The sequence below is a fragment of the Taurulus bubalis genome, assembly GCF_910589615.1.
Source record: "Taurulus bubalis genome assembly, chromosome: 14".
Lineage (NCBI taxonomy): Eukaryota > Metazoa > Chordata > Actinopteri > Perciformes > Cottidae > Taurulus > Taurulus bubalis.
Window position 1 is genome coordinate 21,591,953 of NC_136602.1, and position 19,812 is coordinate 21,611,764.

At 45.1% G+C, this 19,812-nt stretch overlaps 1 protein-coding gene across 1 annotated transcript in view; it reads left to right on the forward strand.

Annotated features, from left to right (window-relative positions):
• The window catches only part of stk32c (serine/threonine kinase 32C), a gene marked incomplete at both ends in the record, with an annotated part of 147,585 nt that overhangs the window by 117,600 nt on the left and 10,173 nt on the right, over positions 1 to 19,812 (forward strand). Inside the window, 5 exons of the mRNA XM_079229600.1 lie at positions 2,824 to 2,997; positions 8,900 to 8,937; positions 9,714 to 9,803; positions 10,407 to 10,510; positions 10,633 to 10,749. Of these exons, the coding sequence (XP_079085726.1) occupies positions 2,824 to 2,997; positions 8,900 to 8,937; positions 9,714 to 9,803; positions 10,407 to 10,510; positions 10,633 to 10,749 (523 nt within the window). The remainder of the gene's footprint in view (positions 1 to 2,823; positions 2,998 to 8,899; positions 8,938 to 9,713; positions 9,804 to 10,406; positions 10,511 to 10,632; positions 10,750 to 19,812) is intronic.

A 19,812-nucleotide genomic window follows, 5' to 3' on the forward strand; every position in this document is an offset into this window, starting at 1 on the left:
CATTTTGCAGCCTAAGAACCAAATATATTCCTCAGGAGCTGGTGGAAACAAACAGAGTATTGGATATTCGACTCAACTCTACTGAAGGCTTCATCTTGCATCATATGTTAGAGCGAAACTAATGGGCAAGCAGATAGAATGATGTATGCTACTAGCTTACTTTAGCAAGCTCAAGATGTCCGTGACCTCCAGCATGCACTGGGGTGTCAGTACCTCCAAGTCTGAGGCCATGGTTCTCTGCCGGAAAAACGGTGGATTGCGCCCTACAGGTTCGGAATGAATCACTGGCCCAAGCGAGGAAGTTCAGGAGGAAGTATCTCTAGGTCTTGTTCACGAGTGAGGTTAAAATGGAGCATGAGATGGACAGGCATTGTAGTGGACTGTTGTGGTGAAGAGGGAGCTAGGTCAGAAGGTTCATCTATGTTATGACCCTCACTTTATGGTCATGAGCTTTGGGTAGTGTCAAGAGAATGAGGTTGCAGATACAAGTGGCCAAAATGAGTTTCAGTTGTAGGGTGGCTGGGCTCAGCATTGCGTGAGGAGAGCCTTTGCTCATCGCCTTGAGAGGGACTGAGTTGAGGTGGGTCAGGCCTCTGATCAGAATGCCTCTTGGACGCCACCCTTTAGTTTTTCCAGTCGGGGCCAACTGGTAAGACTGCTGGACTTTCCTCCGTGCTGTTTTGGAGCGAAGTGTTCCCACAAAATGTTGTTTCCCGCATCCCATCCTTGGTTGGAGTCTTAAAGGTGGCAAGGCCTGTCAGCGGCGTGGCTTTCATTTGCTCCAGTTGTCGGCCCATATCTGACACCTTGTCACCTCAGCGAAGGCGGGATAAGAATTGACAATCAGCCGCTGCGGTCTTTCTCTCATGAGCCCAGATATTTCGGCAGCGGATTGGGAAGACCGTTTTGTCTGAGATAGCGAGTGCCGCCTCAGAGGAAGCTCATCCGTCAACTGGATACTGTGAATCCGACTGTGACAATGAGGTGATAAAAAGGTGACGGTGAGGAATCCTTGCCAATGCCAACAACACCCCAGGGCCGGCCATCTGCTGAGGCTGCTCTGTGTTTTAATAGTGAGGCTGATCTTTGAAGGGTCCGGGCAGGTTGGTTTACTGTGCCTGTCATTTCCTATTGAGTGCATGCTTACAGGACTGTCTTGCCATAGTGGTGAAAGGGTATGTAATGAGAAATGGGAATAATGGGAGTCTTGTTCAGAAAACCTTTTGATGGTAATACAAAGCCAGATGTGTTGTTTTTGTGTACACTGAGTCAGTAGAGTGTACTTTCCGGCCATTATCTATCCCATCACGTGAAAGTCAAGGCCCTTTCATCAATTAATCTGTTCAGTGTTTTAGGAGAAGAAGAAAGACCCAACAGTTCTGCAAATGGGTTTCTTCTTTTCTTCTGTGGCAGAACCACCAATCCGTGGAAGAGATGGAATGATTTTCTCTCCGCATCAAACACAGGCCCCATTTCTTACTTATAGAGAGGCAGGAAATTGCACCTGAATAGGTCTAATCAGAATGTCCCAGAGTGTTCAGGGCCACGCCTGAAGACACTGAGGGAACCCATAGATATAAAAAGAAGTAATATCGGCACAGTGTCGGAGCTTTAATGGGAAAATAATGAATTGGTTCAGCAGCGATCACATTAAAACCGAGTTTAATAGAAGATAAAAAATATGGCTGGGTTTGTTTTCCCTCTCTCCAAATTGACACGGGGGGCCTATTAAGATATTATTCTGCCCTTTTTCTTCGATGAGAAATTAGATTCTGTTACAAAAAATGATTTGTTCACCCGTGTGGCTTAATGTTTTTGTTCAGTGTCTGGGGCAGACATTGTGGAGTGTTCACCCAGATCACTAGGAGGCTGTGTTTTAATTTGTTGGCATGATTTTTTTAAGCCTGACTGACAAAAAATGTTTAGCGAACCATGAGCGGCCTCGAATTAAGTCACTTCATGCAAAGATGGGCTTCAAGATTCAATTCGTCAACCACTTTCTTCCCGTTTCAACTATTATTCAAAGACGGGGCATAACACTGCCTCCATTGTGCAAGTTCAGAGCCTGCTAGGAAGTGTACGCTCATGCAGAAACTATCTCAAGCATACATTGACATACGTTTACATATATAATTCAATTCCATTCAGTTTATTTTGTATAGCCCAAAATTACAAATTTGCCTCGGAGGGCTTTACAATCTGTACACATACAACATCCCTGTCCCGGGACCTCACATCAGATCAGGAGAAACTCCCCCAAAAAAAACAGAAAAAACCCTTTCACAGAGAAGAAAGGGAAGAAACCTTCAGGAGAGCAACAGAGGAGGATCCCTCTTCCCGGATGGGCAGAGTGCAGTAGAAGTCATGAGTACAGAATGAACAACGTAACAGAGTTACAGCACATTCAATGAATATGACCACAATCCATGTAAACAGAAGGAGATAGAGAAGAGGGGTATCAGCATGGCAGGAAGCAGTGCCCAGGAGTTAGGGATGCATTATGCAGAAAGGTTGCTGATACGAAGGTATTTAGGTACAAGACTGGATGCATGAATATATCATGTTTTCCTGTGGTTTCTCGTAGGCATGGGTTTTGTCCTCATTTCCACAAACATGCATGCGTCTCTGCTGATAACCTTTGCACAACGTATTTTGCGTACTGCTTGCTAAAGTGCACAAACCCCTGTACAGTATGTGTTTGTGTGCTCAGTCTTTGCCTGTGTTTGCACAGCGTGTGTTTTCTTTCCACCCTGGACAGTGAGTGAGTGCTGTGTCCTCTCTCTCTCCCCCACGGCCCCCCACCCTTCCACCCTCTGGTCCCAGGTACTCCTTCCAGGATGAGGAGGACATGTTCATGGTGGTGGACCTCCTGCTAGGAGGAGATCTACGCTACCACTTGCAGCAGAGCGTCCAGTTCAGCGAGGATGCTGTCAAACTCTACCTCTGTGAGATGACACTAGCTCTCGACTATCTGCAGAACCAGCACATCATCCATAGGTACGCATTCATCTTTTTTATTTATTTACTCAATTCAAGGTCCCCTATAATCGTGTAGTAAAAATCTGACATGACAGCCCTGGTAGCGTGGCCTCTTTTAGATACCTGGTGTTTTACTTCCAACGACACACCCAATGTGGGACCAGACATCTTATTTTCTGGGTTTTGATTAAATCTTCAAAACAGCAGATCAGAGAGAGACAGACAAATTAAACTGAAATAACCTAATTAAAGTACCACTCACAGTACTTTCCAGATACACCCAAAGCACCAGTGTCGGGCCATTACATCATTATGCTTTGTTTCATCAAATGTAATAAACCTCTGTTTTGGTTCAAAGCATGGACTGTTTTTTCCACATCGAAAGAACTCCTAATATCAGCTCAAGGTCGTGTCTAAAAGATTTTGTATTCAAGAGCTTTCATCCATTGTGCTCTGCTTTTCCAGCTTGCAGCATTATTATTGGTGATTTATTAATGTAATGGTTTACTCTTCAGGCTGGAACTCCAAAAATGAATTCAAAGGAAACGTCAAGGGTCTTTTCTTTTCTTCGTGTCTCGCGCAAGTGCGTTATCTCCTCTCTGTTCCAGAGAGAACACTGCAATGAGTATCTTTCCTTTGTGTAAGCATTCAGAATTCAGTCACAGTGCTTTTCTAACAAGCTTTATGTGCAGTTGTTTAGGTGTAAACATGACTCAAGTCTGTCAGTATGTGTGTGTGTGTATATATATATATATATATATATATATATATATATATATATATATATATATATATATATTTACACCCACCTTCATCATGTCCTCTAGACTAATCTCGCCTGCATCCACTTTGACCTCACCGGTTAGGACCGCGTCCTCCTCAGATGACACTATATTATTCTTGCAGAGGAGTGCACGGTGCTCTCCAGTGTCAGAAAGGATAGTAAAAAGGGTTAGTCACATTTTTGTTTTGGATCAGGTACCCTCTGTATTTTATATAGATTATTTTGCACCATTTTTAACCTGCTGTTGTGTTTAGGCTTTTCTGATTACAGTGTTAGGATGACTGTGTTTGTTATCTTCTATCTAGAAGCTACAAAGTTAGACTGAAAAATAAGCAAAAAGAGCCTTATGCAAGCGCTCTGTCTGAAGGCTTTTTTGTTAAGCCTCGGTGTGGGCTGCAGGTATTGCCTTATCTTGGCACTTGGTAGGGTATCCCTGTTTTCCCCGTTACTTTCCATTCATAAAGATAGCCCTAATGTTTGTTCTCGTAATTGTTACCATCCATCATCTTCAACCAGGGTGGGACGCGATGTCCGCGGCTCTTTGTGCAAATATGCTGAGCGCAGCAGTATGTGTCTGTGCAGTCCAGTAAGTGAAAGAGACGGATCCCTGCGGACTGCAGATTTAGAGCCACAGATGGCTGAAGAACAGTTTGAACCTTGTACAAAACCTCATTTGGGCTGCATTTCTTCCTTCAAACAACTGTGTGCTGTTGGCGTGTGTGTTTGTGTTTTATCCGACTTGTGGAGAAATCTCAGGACACACTCTCATTGTGAGGACTTACCTTTTTTTTGGAGACAAAATGGGGAACAAAATTCACCCCCATATTGTAAATCATTACATGTTCTCTTTTACTCAAAGATAAAACAAATATACCCACCAGCACCTCTAGAACTCATTAACTAAGATGTCATGTCTTCTTTGTCTCAAAAGTTCGGAAGCAAAAGTGTAGAAACAAAAATCTTGAACTTGTTGCTGAACTATTTCTCGGCTCTAAGCATTACACTGGATGCCTGGCAACCTCATTGCGACGACAAAACTCCATTAAGACTCATTGATAGTTAGTGGTGTCAATCTTCTCGTCGAACAAGAACACCAATAAGTGTATGTACCAAAAGGATTCCTGTAATTACAAGCAAAGTAATACACAGATCAGGCATCATTATAATCATAAAAACATATTCCTACGCATTTTGATCCTACATAGTATGTATCGGTACACATAGTACACTGTATCGGTAGGAAGCTGTTTGTTTGTGTGCACATGCATGCGTCCCTGTCAGCTCATAATTCTCCTGTGTTCAATATGAATGATGTTACATCACAAGCGTGTGCGATGCTAATTTCAAAGGGTCCGTCACTCTTCCACATTTCACGACACGACAGGTAGTCAGGGTTTTTCCCAGTCTAGTTGGAAAAGACGTCCGACTTCAGAACTGCCGTACGTATTAGGTGACAGGTGTTGCTTATCGCCGTGCCACCCTCTCCTTGACATCGACTGTTCTGCCTTTGACACAATTGCGTCCGTTCTCGGAGCCGTAATCCAATCCCTGGGTATCCATGGTCGTTCCCCAGCTGTACAATTTTGTTCCACCCAGTAAGTTTTTGACAGGAGAATACTATACAATTATTTTGTTGCACCAACTGAAGGAAGAGAGGGTCTCTGGTCTCCTAGCAACAGTCAGCTGCCAGCCTGCCCAAGGAGGTAAAACTGGTCCGATGAGAAGAAGGGAAGTAAAAGTGGAGAGTCCCTTTCCTCCTCTCTGCGGAGACCAACAAGCTGCGTCGTTTGTGGGGGGAGGGAGGATTTGTTCCTGTGCAAAATGAGAATTCACTTTCATGCCGTTTCATGTTGGATCGGTGTTTCCAGGTTTGCTGCGAAATGAATGAAACGATAAGTGAATTTTTGTACATCAAACAAAATGACGATGATGTTTCGAGTGCTGTAGCTGGCACTCGAATCAGCCTTCCTCCTATGAACATGTAAGCATTTACCTTTAGCCTTGTAGTGCTGGATCGGACCACCACCACTCCCCTCCAAGATTTTTAGCATCAGTTTAGCATTGCATAGCTAGCACTAGGGAGCAAATATATCCTGCGGGAAGTGTCGACGCTCTCTGAGGACTGTGTGTGTATTCTCCATACCAGCGTGACGCACGGCATAATTAAATAAACTGTGCTCTGTTAATTGCCTGTGGAGGGCTTGGAGGGACTGGGAAGTGTGTGTGTTTGTGTGTCTGTGTGTGTGTGCACCTGCCTGGATGTGTCCTTCCGTTGCACTGGTTGCTCAGTGTAATAAGCATGTGCAGACAAACCTGCAAGAGCCTCCAGGGGGATCGATGATGGTCTGTTTGAAATGCAGATAATAAAAGTGTTCTCCCACTGTTGAACCAACATGAACCAACATGTACAGGAGTTCACACACGCACAAGCCTACAAACACCTCCTCCAGACTTTCACAACCACACATACTGTACACTGCTAATCAGAGCCTTTCCTACCTGACCACAAACTATAGGATTTGAAGGCACTGTTGCAGTATTTTTGTAATTTATAGGAACAAATTAGCCCTGAATCTGAAACACTTTTACTAATCAAGACAATTCAATATTTTTATGCACATTTAATTTGCAGCAGTAAAGTAACTCGGGCAAAAAAATACGTTGTGGAAACATTGCAATCTGTTGACACAGATTTGACACACATATTCTTACATCTGAATAAATCATGAAGGATGGGACCTAAAAGTACACTGACATGAAACCATGAAGAGACTAAAAAACATCTTTAAATGTTTATGCACCATAGACATTAGAGTCTCATCAATGGATGAGACTCTAATCCTACTCAAATGAATGCAAGAAACAAACATTAAAACCATATTTTCATCACGTTTTCTACATTGGCTGTGTTTTAAATCTTATACTATGGTACTGCGTACTACACACTAAATCAGTATGGACTGTGTACTAAATGAATGATTAAGTATGCCATTAGCAGCAGACTGTTGACACGGGAGTAAACTCACGCGCCACGTCTTCTCTGCGTCTCCTTAATATCGATCACTATGTTATCGCTCTTAGCAACTGAAAATCCCAACATTATCTCTTCCACTCAATATTTGTCCAATATCATATTAAGACAAATAAAAATAATTAAAAATGTTTATGTTTTTCGACAGATATATGTGAGCTACCACATTTTTCCTCTTAACTTTGTCACTCGCCATCATTCGTAATTATTGACTGATGATGGATGATTAGTCCTAGAACACTAATGTTAAAAATAGTAACACCATCACTAACGTTGGGTATATTTCACCCGAGATAATGTACCTGATAAAATATACAGGTATCATGGGGGGACCCTAAAGAAAGGCTCAACATCGGGTGAAAAATTAGCGAATCGTCAATAAAACATGATTAAAAATATAAATAATGGAACTATGTACTTGTTCTTTGGTTCACCCGTTCCTGAGATATGTGAGCCTTGTCCTGTGAAGGAAAAATCTCCCTTCAATGGTAAAACCCATCCGAAAAATTTTCACCCTCTACGTGAAAATCACCCGAACACGTGCCTGTTTAAAAAACAGGGATTGGAGCAGGGAGACATGCCTACTTTCAATAACGTCAGTGAGAAGCATGAAGCTACACAAGGACCCACGCAACTTAGACAAAAGCAACACAATGAAAATGACATAACCACAATCCCACGGGTAAAAATCACCCGACATTAGTGTTTCTAGGGTTAACCGTAATCTGGGGGTTCACAGTACATGATACGCCCTTGAAACAGTCGCAGTTTAGTTAGGACAGTTGTTCTCAAACTTTTTTTGTTATGCCCCACTTTGGAGGAAGAAACATATTCGTGCCCCACCGCTGCCACAAAATTATTAACCATTAAAATGGTCCATGCTGAATTTTTATTGAAATGTATTTTTGTAACTCCTCCATCCGTGCCTTTTCAAATGATAGAATAAAGAAAATTGCAATCCCTTTCAAGTAAACCTGATTGCTCCATCTGTGCAAATAATGTACTAATATTTGGCAAAAAAAATTGCTTATTGTGGCTGCAATTAACCTGTTTTGCACTGAATATCTTTTCAAGATAATAACAATAACGTGCAACCTGTGCAAAACAAAATGAGTGCAGATATGTGTGAGACATCAAGTTTTATCAGTATTAGTGGCTGCAAAGAGCCTGCTTTCCTCTACAAATCTTTTTAAAACAGGGTTGCAGGCTTGATACGACCACTCTCAATTCATGCTCAATGTTGAGCTTAAATCTGTATTCTGTTTTGAAAGAAGCAACAGCATAAAAAGCGGACCTCACGGAGATCGGCTCTTGGGAAAACAGCAAGTATCGACGAGTCGCCAATCTCGTAACTTGTTAACAGCGTAACGTAAACATTTTCACGAAATACAGACTTTTCGCCATGTATGTATTAATGACGTGTTATGTCCGTGTACTTTTGTACTTTGTGAAGTTCTCATGTAGCTCATGGGGAGTGGTCATCCTGAAACCACAAGATCCCTGTTCTCCCCATAGTTTGCATGTCGAAGTGTCCTTGAGCAAGATACTGAAACCCCAGTTTCTCCCTGAGTGCTCCGCAGCAGCCCACTGCTCCTTAATTACTAAGGATGGGTAAAATGCAGAGAATAATTTACCCACTGTGGGATTAATAAAGGATTATAAATAAATACAATTTAGTATGTTAATACCTAAAGTTTATCTCAGCGGGTGTGCCAGGTTGCCAAATACTATGAAGTTGGAACGCGCTACATACTTACATTTACATTTTACGTTATACTTGGTTTAATATTAGCAAGTTACTACGTGATTTTGAACAGACCTATTGTTTTCACTGTTCGAGGTTCGACTGGTGCCCTTTCAATTACGTCATCTCGTTGCGCTGTCTTGTGTTCACAATAGTTTAATGGGACCTGACTGGGGAATTAGCACCACCGGCTATATCTTGATGCAGCCCACTAGTAATATTCTCCTTACAGTAGTTAATGAAAATGTACATACATTCTGTTGAGCCACAGAATTTATGACATAACACAAGGTTGTTTTTCTGTATTAACATGGTTTATGTGGTAAATGGTGATTTGTGTGTCTGTTATTGTCTCCTTTAGAGATGTGAAGCCAGACAATATCCTCTTGGATGAGCAAGGTAAGGATGTTTGCTTTGTGTTTGTTTGAATTTGTTTGTGAATTTGGTATGCTTTTAACATTCTTCAGACATCCTCAAATCTTTACTGAATGCTGACAAAATGGATGGATTTTAACTTGTAATTGTGAAATGCCTATTTTTGTTTATGCCTGTTTGAATGTGCTTGTGTGTGACTGGCAGTGTGTCTTATCAACATTCCTATTTATTATGCTGTAATCAGATTTTCTTGCAAAACAGATTTTTATCTAACTTATATTAAATAAAGGATGTATATATATATATATATATATATATATATATATATATATATATATATATATATATATATATATATATATATATATATATAAAATGTCCCTAATGCATTTGTTTGTCTCAAACATCCATTTAGTTCAAGTTTTGATATCTACCTGTAGGTGTTTAGTCCTGTTTCTAAGTGTCTTTGTGATCAGGGAAAAGTGGATAGCCAAAACATTTTAAGTGCATGGTATACAGACAGGAATGAGATGGAAATTGGACACAAAAATGACATTGCAGGCTACTAATGAGGCACAACGGTAACAAGGTCAGAGGAGTCAGGGAATTGTGACTAACACAAAACCGAAAGGTCAGATGTTGTCATTCATTTCATTTTCTTTCTTGTACATTGAAATGTTTTCTTTTCTATGTGATCAGAGACTTGTCTTTTCATATACAAATAAGTTCTTATAATAAAACATTTTATATAAGTTCTAATAGATTTAGTCTTGATGGATTTTGTGGTTGTTTTTTCTCAGGTCACGCTCATCTGACGGATTTCAACATAGCAACAATAATAAAGGATGGAGAGAGAGCCACAGCCTTAGCTGGAACCAAGCCCTACATGGGTAACTTTGCCTTGCAAGCAGCATCACAATCACCTCGTCAACCATGACATCATGTCGGACTGCTTTGTGCAAATAAATGTCCCTATTGGACAAAAGGAAGGTTAAAAGAATAAAGCTGTTGTATTCTTGGCATAGGAGAATTGGTGTACCTTTACAATAGACAGTTTAGTGAGTTTGCCACACACTGTTTCTGACATTGTTGGGTAGAAAACCACCCCAGTAAAATCTAAATAGTTAACTGTTAGCATGAGGCAAACCTCTCGTAGATCCTGTGTTCAAATAAGATGCTGCTGTGAGGAGGAAGTGTGAGGAGGTGCTAGAGGCTGATTTTCTAAACATATTTTTGCTCGCTCATCATCACTAAAGACACACTTGTGTAAATGAAATGAAAAAAAATGACAGACCTCTTGTCTATTTGTGTAAAAGCTGAGGCAACAATGTCCCGTCTTGTGATAATGCTGCACAGCTGAGGGAAACTGAACAGTTTCTGTTGACATGTTGCAAAGGATTTTATTTTTATAAATTTGTTTAAACCACATGTGCAGGCAGCGGTTTGAAAAGCTTTTTACTGATGCAGAAGTGGTTTTCTGTTTGTGCTTTCAGCCCCAGAGATCTTCCAGTCTTTTCTAAGTGGGGGAACAGGCTACGCTTTTGAAGTAGACTGGTGGTCACTAGGGGTGACGATCTTCGAAGTGCTGCGTGGATGGGTAAGGCATCATGGAAAGTTTTCATCTTGTGAGGTTGCAAAACTGAACTTGCCTCTATTCATCCCTTTCACTTTCTCATCTGTGTATTTTTCCCCTTTTTTGTCATCCTATTTCCACACCAGAGGCCCTATGACATCCACGCCAGTAACTCTGTGGAGTCCCTGATTCAGCTATTCAGTACAGTCAGTGTCCAGTACAGCCCAGCCTGGCCTAAGGACCTGGTTTCCCTCTTAAGGAAGGTATGCCAGACACAATAGGGTACCATTCAATAGTTTGATTCATGTCATAATTAAAACTTGGAAATCTCTTACCACTGAGAGATTAGTGATTAAGACGTTTTACATCACCAATACAAGTGGTTAATGTCTCTTAGATTAAGTACAACTGCTTAGATTAAATGAACAGAACCAGAGATGCCCTGAACATTTAACATGTCAGTCTAGATATCTTTTTAATTCGATAAATATGCATGTTGTTAGGCGGCTAAAGCGGACTTATTCTACTTCAAATATCATAAAATGTAAAAGAAATTAAATAATAATTCAGCAAAAACTTCCAACTTGACATTTGGGAGGATTTGTTGCTTTGCTTGGTCTTCTGTAATAGTAAATTGTATATTCTCATGCACAGATAGAAAAAGGATACATTCTAAATTAGAATTAGGGGTTCTTGAGAATAGAATACATTTTGTCAGCATTCAGTAAAGGTTTGAGGATGTCTGAAGAACATTTAAAGCATACTGTTTTATTGACACAGCTTAGGGTGGAGAAGAGCCATGTACATACAAGATTGTGTTATCTGCATAGAAACGGATATCATAAGTCTGGGTTGGCTTCATAATATTGTTCATGTAGATTACAGATAATAATGGACCGAGCCCAAAACCTTGCGGTGCCCCCTTGGTTATTAAAATGGAGGTTGTTGTGAGACCATCAGCACTGTACAGATCATGAAACAAGTTCTGAGAAAGATATTTTAAACTGCATTTTCCCTTTCTATCCAGATAAGTGGTAGTGTTATTTCACCCACGTGTGCTGCACAAACAAATGTATGTACAAGACGGTTCAATTCATTAAGAAATTGATATTCAGATCAATCATTAGTGACAATCATGTTTCACAGTCATAAATGTGGCTGGGTAACTTACACATATAATACATACAGTACTATAAATAAATACATAGGAAAAATAAATTCCTGAAAAAAATGAAGAGATGTGGACTGCAAATTGTAGTATGTATATCCTAATTTAATGAAATTCAGTTTACACCTTTTTTTGTTGTAAATTAAACCCTGACCCCTCTGCCTGGACACAGATGGTCTTCCCTGGAAAGAGGAGGGAGGGAGAGAGAGCAGAGAGGGGAAAGATGAGAAAAAACAGCAGATGACAGAAACAGAGCAAGTGGCTGAGGTGTGTGTGTGTGTGTGTGTGTGTGTGTGTGTGTGTGCGTGCGTGCGTGCGTGCGTGCGTGCGTGCGTGCGTGCGTGCGTGCGTGCGTGCGTGCGTGTGTGTGTGCGCGTGCGTGCGTCATATTGCCTCATATTGACACTCGAACTGTTCTTGTTTTACAAGTGAAAATCTGCCGGCCGGATTAGAAAATTCCCTTTGCGTCAAATGGAAATAAATCTGCTTAGCGATCTTCTTGACTCAATCAGACTAATTTTCTCTGTAATAATAATCTACTTTACTCATCTGAAAAAAATCATCTCATCCCCTCTGGCAGTCTTTTCTTAGTCATTTGAAGACATGATTTTTGAGTTAGTATGAAAAAAAGTTGGTTGTAAGAGGTGAAAGGAGTGAAAGTGTGAGCATGAGTGCGTGCATGTGCGCTGGTCTCTTCCGCTCTGCTGCTGATCGATTACTGTTTCTGTTTCTGAAGGAGAAAACCGAATCAACCTGTGAGCAAAGGAAGAGAATAAAGCACAGGATGAGAGTTAACATGACAACAAAAGCCACAGCCCATTATTGTTTCCAGTGTTTGTTTTGAGGAGGAAGGTTAAACGGATGGTACTATTCCATTAAAAACATAACCAGTTTGTATCTCTTCTCTGAACTGAAAATTCATTTGAGGTGTTCATCTGTCTTGATTGCTGCAACATTTTAAATTCACACCTGGAGTTTTGTGGCTGTATTGTGATACAGATATTTAAAAACAAGTATAGAAGCTAAATAAATGAACAAATCCTGTAAATTATTGTGAAATGCTAGTCATTCTGATTCCATGACAGGGTTTACTAGGCTTCATTATTATTCAATTTTACACTTTTTATTTAATTAACTTTTTAAAAAATCTGGGGGGTTTTGCACAGTAGCATTACTTGCAATTCTTTTATGTCACTTTTTTTTCAAAATGTCCCTTTGTGTCCCCTGCCACTCAAAAACTGCTGCAAAATGTTGCCAGTTAGCCTGTGTTAGCTCGAAGCAACACCAAAATCAAAGTAATTATGAATTGACCGACTTGCTGCTGCAGTAAATAAACACAGAACACGGATACAATGAAGACACCTTGTTAGCTTTTAAAAGTTTGCTTTACAAGACTGCACATGCTTCTTCCTAGCTGGCTAAACTAACTACCAAGCTCACTGAATAGCTTGTTGATTTTTTTTCAGTATCAAAGAGATATGCAGCGGCATCTTACTGGTTTTATACTAAGTTTTTCTTCTGAAGATGTTCCTCTGAGAAAGACGCAAAACTTTGTGAGGTGTCTGAGGTATCTGAGGTGTCTGTGGTGGCGCTTGTCAACAAGCGCTTGTCAACAAGCGCTTGTCAACAAGCGCTTGTCAACAAGCGCTGTCTAACACGGCTAACACTGGCTCTTCGCTTTGATGCTGAGTAATAATCCAAGCTTGTAACTGGGCCTAGCTAGTTAGCTGGCAAGGCAAGTAGTGTTCATAGTTATGTTAAACTAGGAAGGGTTCTATTTCATCCTTACTGACCGCCAGAGGCGGTGTTTTCACACTGGATATCTTCCGTCTTGCGCTTGCGCAGTTCGAGTACGTATACCAAAAATGTCACGTGTGACCTCGGATGAGTCCCCAGCCGGGTATAACTTCCGGCCTCATCCTGAGATCATGTCCTTTTTCATCTTCTCGCTACGCAGGCTAACAAACGTGTTAGCATCAGCTAAAGCTGAACTTTTGTAAACAGAGCTCGTCGCTGGTAGCCTTGTGACCTCCGGTCGGAGTCGCAGGTCTCTCGCCCTCCAAAGGCTGCGACAAGCTGTACCCTCGTAGGAGGGAACGGTGCGCTCGGCATCCGGACTGTCGAACCGGGCAGCGTACCTATCCCCGGTCATCACCTCTACACCGTGAAGTATCGGGTGAGATCGACTAACATTACTTGCCGACAGCAGCAGATCCCACGATTGGCAGGGCGCTCTGAGGAGCGCTCCAGCTAATTAGCGGAGTGCTAATGGGAGCTAGGTTGCTACACCGTCGCGGCCGGCTTAAGCGAGCAGAGCGTCCTGTGCGGACTGACTTTGTGGCGCTGCGGGGTGAGTCATTGACGATACTGAGCGCGTGCATCAATGTCGGCAGATGTTGCGGCTGTTATAGTGGCAAAGTGTCCCCAAGCTAAGAAGAAGCAGGCTAACCGAGACCACGCTAATTCTGACAGCTACTAGACTAGTAGCTGTCAGAAGACAGACTGTGCCGGCCTGTCTCCACAGTAGCACAGTGATCTGAAGAAAGCGCTGAAGCTTACTGGCTGATCACCAATAATCACAGCTGCTGGACTAGTGAAGAGAGCGCTGCGCTCCCCTCTCCTAGACAGACTGTGCCTGACCTATTGTCACTCGACCGGTTCCCCACTAGCTCAGTGACTAGTGAAGAGAGCGCTGCGCTCCCCTCTCCTAGACAGACTGTGCCCGACCTATTGCCACTCGACCGGTTCCCCACTAGCTCAGTGCTCTCGCTGAAGCTTACTGGAGGAAACCGAGGAACACAGCTGCTGGACTAGTGAAGAGAGCGCTGCGCTCCCCTCTCCTAGACAGACTGTGCCTGACCTGTTGCCACAGGACGGTGCTTCCTTCTTTTCTTTTCCTTACCACTAGCTCGGTGCTCTAGAAGAGGCGCTGGAGCTACTGGTAGAACATTGAGTCACGGTCATGTTTAACCTTGCCGGCTGTGGGACCTGTTTGGCTCCCCTCCAGCCTGAAGACGGCCATGACCTTTGCCCCTCCTGTCTGGTCTCTCGGCGGGTCTCTCGGCATTATGCCTTACACAGTGAGGGTTGCTAGATTGGCTGAGGTGGAACGCCTGATGGGTGGGGGTGACCTTCCCCCGTCAGAACAGCCGGATCCAGCCCAACAGACTCGGGTCAAACGCCGGCTCTCGGGGGCCGCAGGGCCCCTCTTCTTCCCCCCAGGAGAGCTAAATCTGGAAGGTTGACTTGCAGGGGGAGCAGGGACTGAGTTCCCGGGGCCGGCAGTCGGTTGTTTCTCCCAGCAGTATGTCAGCTACTGGGCAGCTCACGCTCCAGACCCCTGGGTGGTTTCCACCCTAACCCAGGGGTACAAGCTTCAATTCCGACGCCGGCCCCCAGCTTTCAGCCGGGTCAAGATGACCACCATGGAGGAGGACATTGTCTCGTTGACAGCGTCCGGCAATTTCTTCACTGAATACAGTGACGGGCAGGCCTCCCATTCTTCCGGGCCTGGTTCCCATTCCTCAGCCCATACTCCTTCGGAGGGGTCCGTCATTCGCATGGCACTTGCACACCTGCAATTGGACTTAAAGCAGCTGGAACCAGCACCGGCTAGTGCTTTCTTCAGGCGCTTTCCCGCCCCTGCCACCTTTTCTGTTCCTCCCTCAGAGGAATATCTGAGGGAGTTGCACGCATGTTGGAGGAACCCCATGGCTCACTCCCGTCTCTCTGCGGATGCCCGAATCCTGGCGTCCATGCAGGAGGCGGCAAGATGTGGCCTAGAGCACATGCCACCCGTCGAGCCTACTATTGCGTCTCTCATAGTTTCCCCTGAGGAGACTCTGATGCCGGACACCAGGTGTCCTCGACTCCAATGTCGGATCACGGACGACCTGCTTTGCCAAGCTTACAACATGGCAGCACGCATGGACCGTATTGGCAATTCCCTCTCTCATCTTATGCTTGCCCTCTCAGTTTCTCTGCAGCAGGCTACCTTCGACACTACTGCCACCAGCCTCAGTGACGCTTCACTGCAGGCGTTTGCACTCATGACAAGGGAACTCGGGCGCATGATGTCGACCCTGGTTCAGACCCGCCGCCAGGTTTGGCTGGCGCAGTCACCCCTGTCAGAGGCATGAAGGCGGACCCGGGAAGCTTTTCGGCTCAGCTGCTCTGCAGGCGCTTCAGCGAACTGTGCAGGCCGTTCAGACCAGGCAGCAGTTCTCCGGCCTTCGCCAAGACATGCCCGCACCCAACAGACCTAGAGGGTCCACGGCGGCCCCCAGCTTACCCCAGTAGCCACCAGCGGCCTCAGCGCCCTGCTGAGAGGCCGGTCCGCGTCCAACGCGGCTCTACCCGTGTGCCCCCCAGGCAATTTCCGAGCCGGGGGACTAGCAGTCACCCCACCCTCCCCCAGAACCTTTAGGAGCAGGGGGGGGCAGGGACTGAGGTCCCGGGGCCGGCAGTCGGTTGTTTCTCCCAGCAGCATGTCAGCTACTGGGCAGCTCACGCTCCAGACCTCTGGGTGGTTTCCACCCTAACCCAGGGGTACAAGCTTCAATTCCGACGCCGGCCCCCAGCTTTCAGCCGGGTCAAGATGACCACCATCACAGACCCGGCAAAGTCCCTAGCCCTGAGCCAGGAGTTAGCCGTGCTCCTGGCCAAGGGCATAATCGAGGTGGTGGGACCCCGGTCACAGGCCAGGGGGTTCTACTCAATCTAATTCCTCGTAAAGAAGAAGAACGGCGGACTGCGCCCAGTCCTAGATCTGAGGGGACTAAACAAGTTCCTGAGGGTCTTCCCATTTCACATGCTGAGCACAGCAGACGTCCTTCGTGCCATCTCCAAGGGAGACTGGTGCACGTCGGTCGACTTAAAGGACGCCTATTTTCACGTCCCCATTGTACCTCATCACAGACAGTTCCTTCATTTTGCCTTCCAAGGCCGTTGTTTTCAGTTCAGGGTGCTTCCATTCAGACTCTCCATGCTCCATGCTGTCCGTCGCCCCAGCGTGTGGACAGCATCCTCCGCAGCCTCCCCCTCTTCCGAGGGGGCAGGCGGTTGCCCTACATCCTCTTTCTTCACCTCTTAGGCAAATTGACAGCTGCCTCAGCTGTCGTTCCTTTGGGCTTGCTGTCACTGCGCCCCTTGCAGAGATGGCTGAACAGCCTTCACTTGGACGTCAAGTGCCACAGGCACAGGGCAGTAAGAGTGTCACAGCAGTGCCTCCGAGCTCTATTCCCGTGGAGGGAGAGAGCATACCTGTCAGGAGGCGTTCCCATGGGCGTGATCCCATCCAGTCGGGAGGTCGTCACGACAGATGCCTGCCTCTCAGGGTGGGTTGCAGTGGGGCAGAGCAGGACTGCTCGGGGGCAGTGGCCCGCTCAAGACCGCAGGGAACATATTAATGTCCTGGAGCTACAGGCTGTGCACCTAGCGCTCAGACATTTCCTTCCACATTTGAGAGGAAAACATGTACTTGTACTTGGACAATACTTTGACCGTGTTCCACATAAACCATCAAGGGGGCACCAGGTCTGCAGGATTGCTACGGGTTTCCCGTGCCCTTCTGACCTGGGCAGCCCCTCGCCTGACCAGCCTTCGGGCAATGTATTTACCAGGAGAGCGGAACCAGATTGCAGATTCCCTATCCCGTCACAAGCCTCCACCGGGGGAGTGGCGGCTTCACCCAGAGGTCGTGCACAGCATCTGGGGCCTCTTCGGCAGAGCAGAGGTGGATCTCTTTGCCTCAGAGGGATCGACCCACTGCCCCCGCTGGTTCTCCCTGGTAGAGAGGACCAGTCCTCTGGGTCAAGATGCCCTGACTCATACGTGGCCGGAGGGCTTTCTTTATGCTTTCCCCCCAATTGCCCTGATCTTGCCAACGCTCCTCAGGGTTCTTCAGCAGGGCCACAGGCTGGTGCTGCTGGCCCCCGTATGGCCCGCCAGGACTTGGTTCCCTCTGCTGCACAGACTCTGTCGCGGGACGCCATGGCGCCTCCCCGACAGGAAGGATCTCCTATCGCAGCTAGGAGGTCGGATCTGGCATTCCGACCCCAGGCGCCTTCACCTATGGGCCTGGCCGTTGCAGGGCCCGACCAGCTGCTGAGCAGCTGCACAGAACCAGTCAGGACGACGATTCTAAATGCCAGAGCGCCATCTACCCGTCTACAGTACGAGTGTAGATGGAGGCTGTTTTCCGACTGGTGCGGGGTTCACAACGAAGACCCAGTACAGTGCCCTGTGCCTACTGTACTCAAGTTTCTGCAGTCTCTCCTAGATAGGGGCCGGTCTCCCTCTACCCTTTGGGTTTACGTAGCTGCTATCTCATGGCAGCATGCTAGGATCGACAACGGCACTGTGGGGAGCCACAAGCTGGTGTCCCTCTTCTTGAGGGGGGCTCAGCGACTGCGACCTCCGAGCACCCCCAGGTTCCCTCCATGGGACCTGTCCGTGGTACTGGACGCTCACCTCCCTTTGAACCCACAACAGAGGCAGAGCTGCGATGGCTGTCAGCAAAGACCGTCTTTCTCCTTGCCATCACGTCGGCAAAGCGGGTAGGCGAGTTACACGCCCTGTCGGTGAGTGAATCCTGTTTGAGGTGGAACTCAGATGGCTCGGGTGTTACACTATGGCCTAATGCAGCATTTCTTCCGAAGGTGCTGACACGCTCGCACCTCAACCAACTGTTGAGTGACCGAGGAAGAAGATGAAAGTAAAAAGATCTAACTATTATAACCGTATAATCATTTTCTTTTTCTATATAGCCATTTGAATATATATATATATATATATATATATATATATATATATATATATATATATATATATATATGCTGTTTGGTTTTTATTTTCATTATAGTTTGTGATTAGAACACATAAAATTCATAGGACGCTATAAGTTGCTATGTTATATACTCTTTTTGAATGAGATGTGTTAAGTGTTCTCTCCTTTGTTAAAGAGCGTGCATTGGCAGTATTACCAAATAAGGTAGTGAAACCTTCTCTGTCCAACTCTGGTGACAGGATGATTTATGTATTCTGGTGTATAAAAGAAGGGGTAGGAATGCATGTTTTTTGGGGGTGCCTGACAATTCTGTGCAGAAGTAGAAAAGAAAGAAGAGGTGTTTATTCACCAGCTCTAAACTTAACCCTTCCTCTTAGTTACTTAATATGCATCTGTACTAGAAAAGGAGAAAAATCAGATTGGACCTGTCCCAGCCCTTAGGGGTTGGGACAGGTCTCCAGCTTTAGAGTCTGGAAGAAACTTCTGCTATCAGGAAGGGGGTGCCTGGCAATTCTGTGCAGGAGTAGACAAGAGAGAAGAGGTGTTCACTCACCAGCTCTAAAAACGTAACCCCTTCTCTTAGTTACTTGTGACTTTTAAACGGTTTGATTGAATTTAATTTTTTGTATCAAAGATAAACTTTGAATAAAAACTCAGCCTTACCCTTTGGAAGGAACTTAAACCAAACCAAAGATTCTGGTTCTTTAAAACAATTTAAACCCTCTTTCCCTGTCCATCCACCGTGAGATACAGAGGTGACGACTGAATCTACCAAAGAGACTTAAGGTAAGTATCTTTGGGTGAAGACTTTTGCAGTGTTTGTCATAATGATGAGATGGTGTCAAAATAGGTAAAGAGAAGGTATAGACGATATACGTACTCGCTTGATAAGGGTTGAAAGAAGTTACAGCCTACCGCAGGGGACCTAGAGCACAAGCTGTAAAACACCCTCGACAAAACCTATAACTTAATTTGAAAATAACACAAAAACCTAACGATTTAGCACGGGGTGAGATAAAAGACCGAAGGCGTTATGCCAATATCGGATGAGGATTATTATTTCCTCCGGGATCACTAGGATAATTAGCCGACAGAGTGCCACCGAGTTAGGTGCGAGGTCTTGCCTTTCCTACTCTCCCCCCTATCCTCCTCTTCCCCTGGCAAGACCACCGTTCACGCTACACAACCTATCCAGCTCGCACAGTTTCACCCTCCATTGGGAGAGGAGAGGTCAGGGCTACTGTGCCCAGTGCGGGTCCTCAGAGCCGATGTCGAGGCCACCGCAGGTATACGGCGGTCGGAGCAGCTTTTTGTCTGCTATGGGGGACCTATCAGCTATCTAGCTGTGCCCTGTCAAAACAGCGCCTGTCC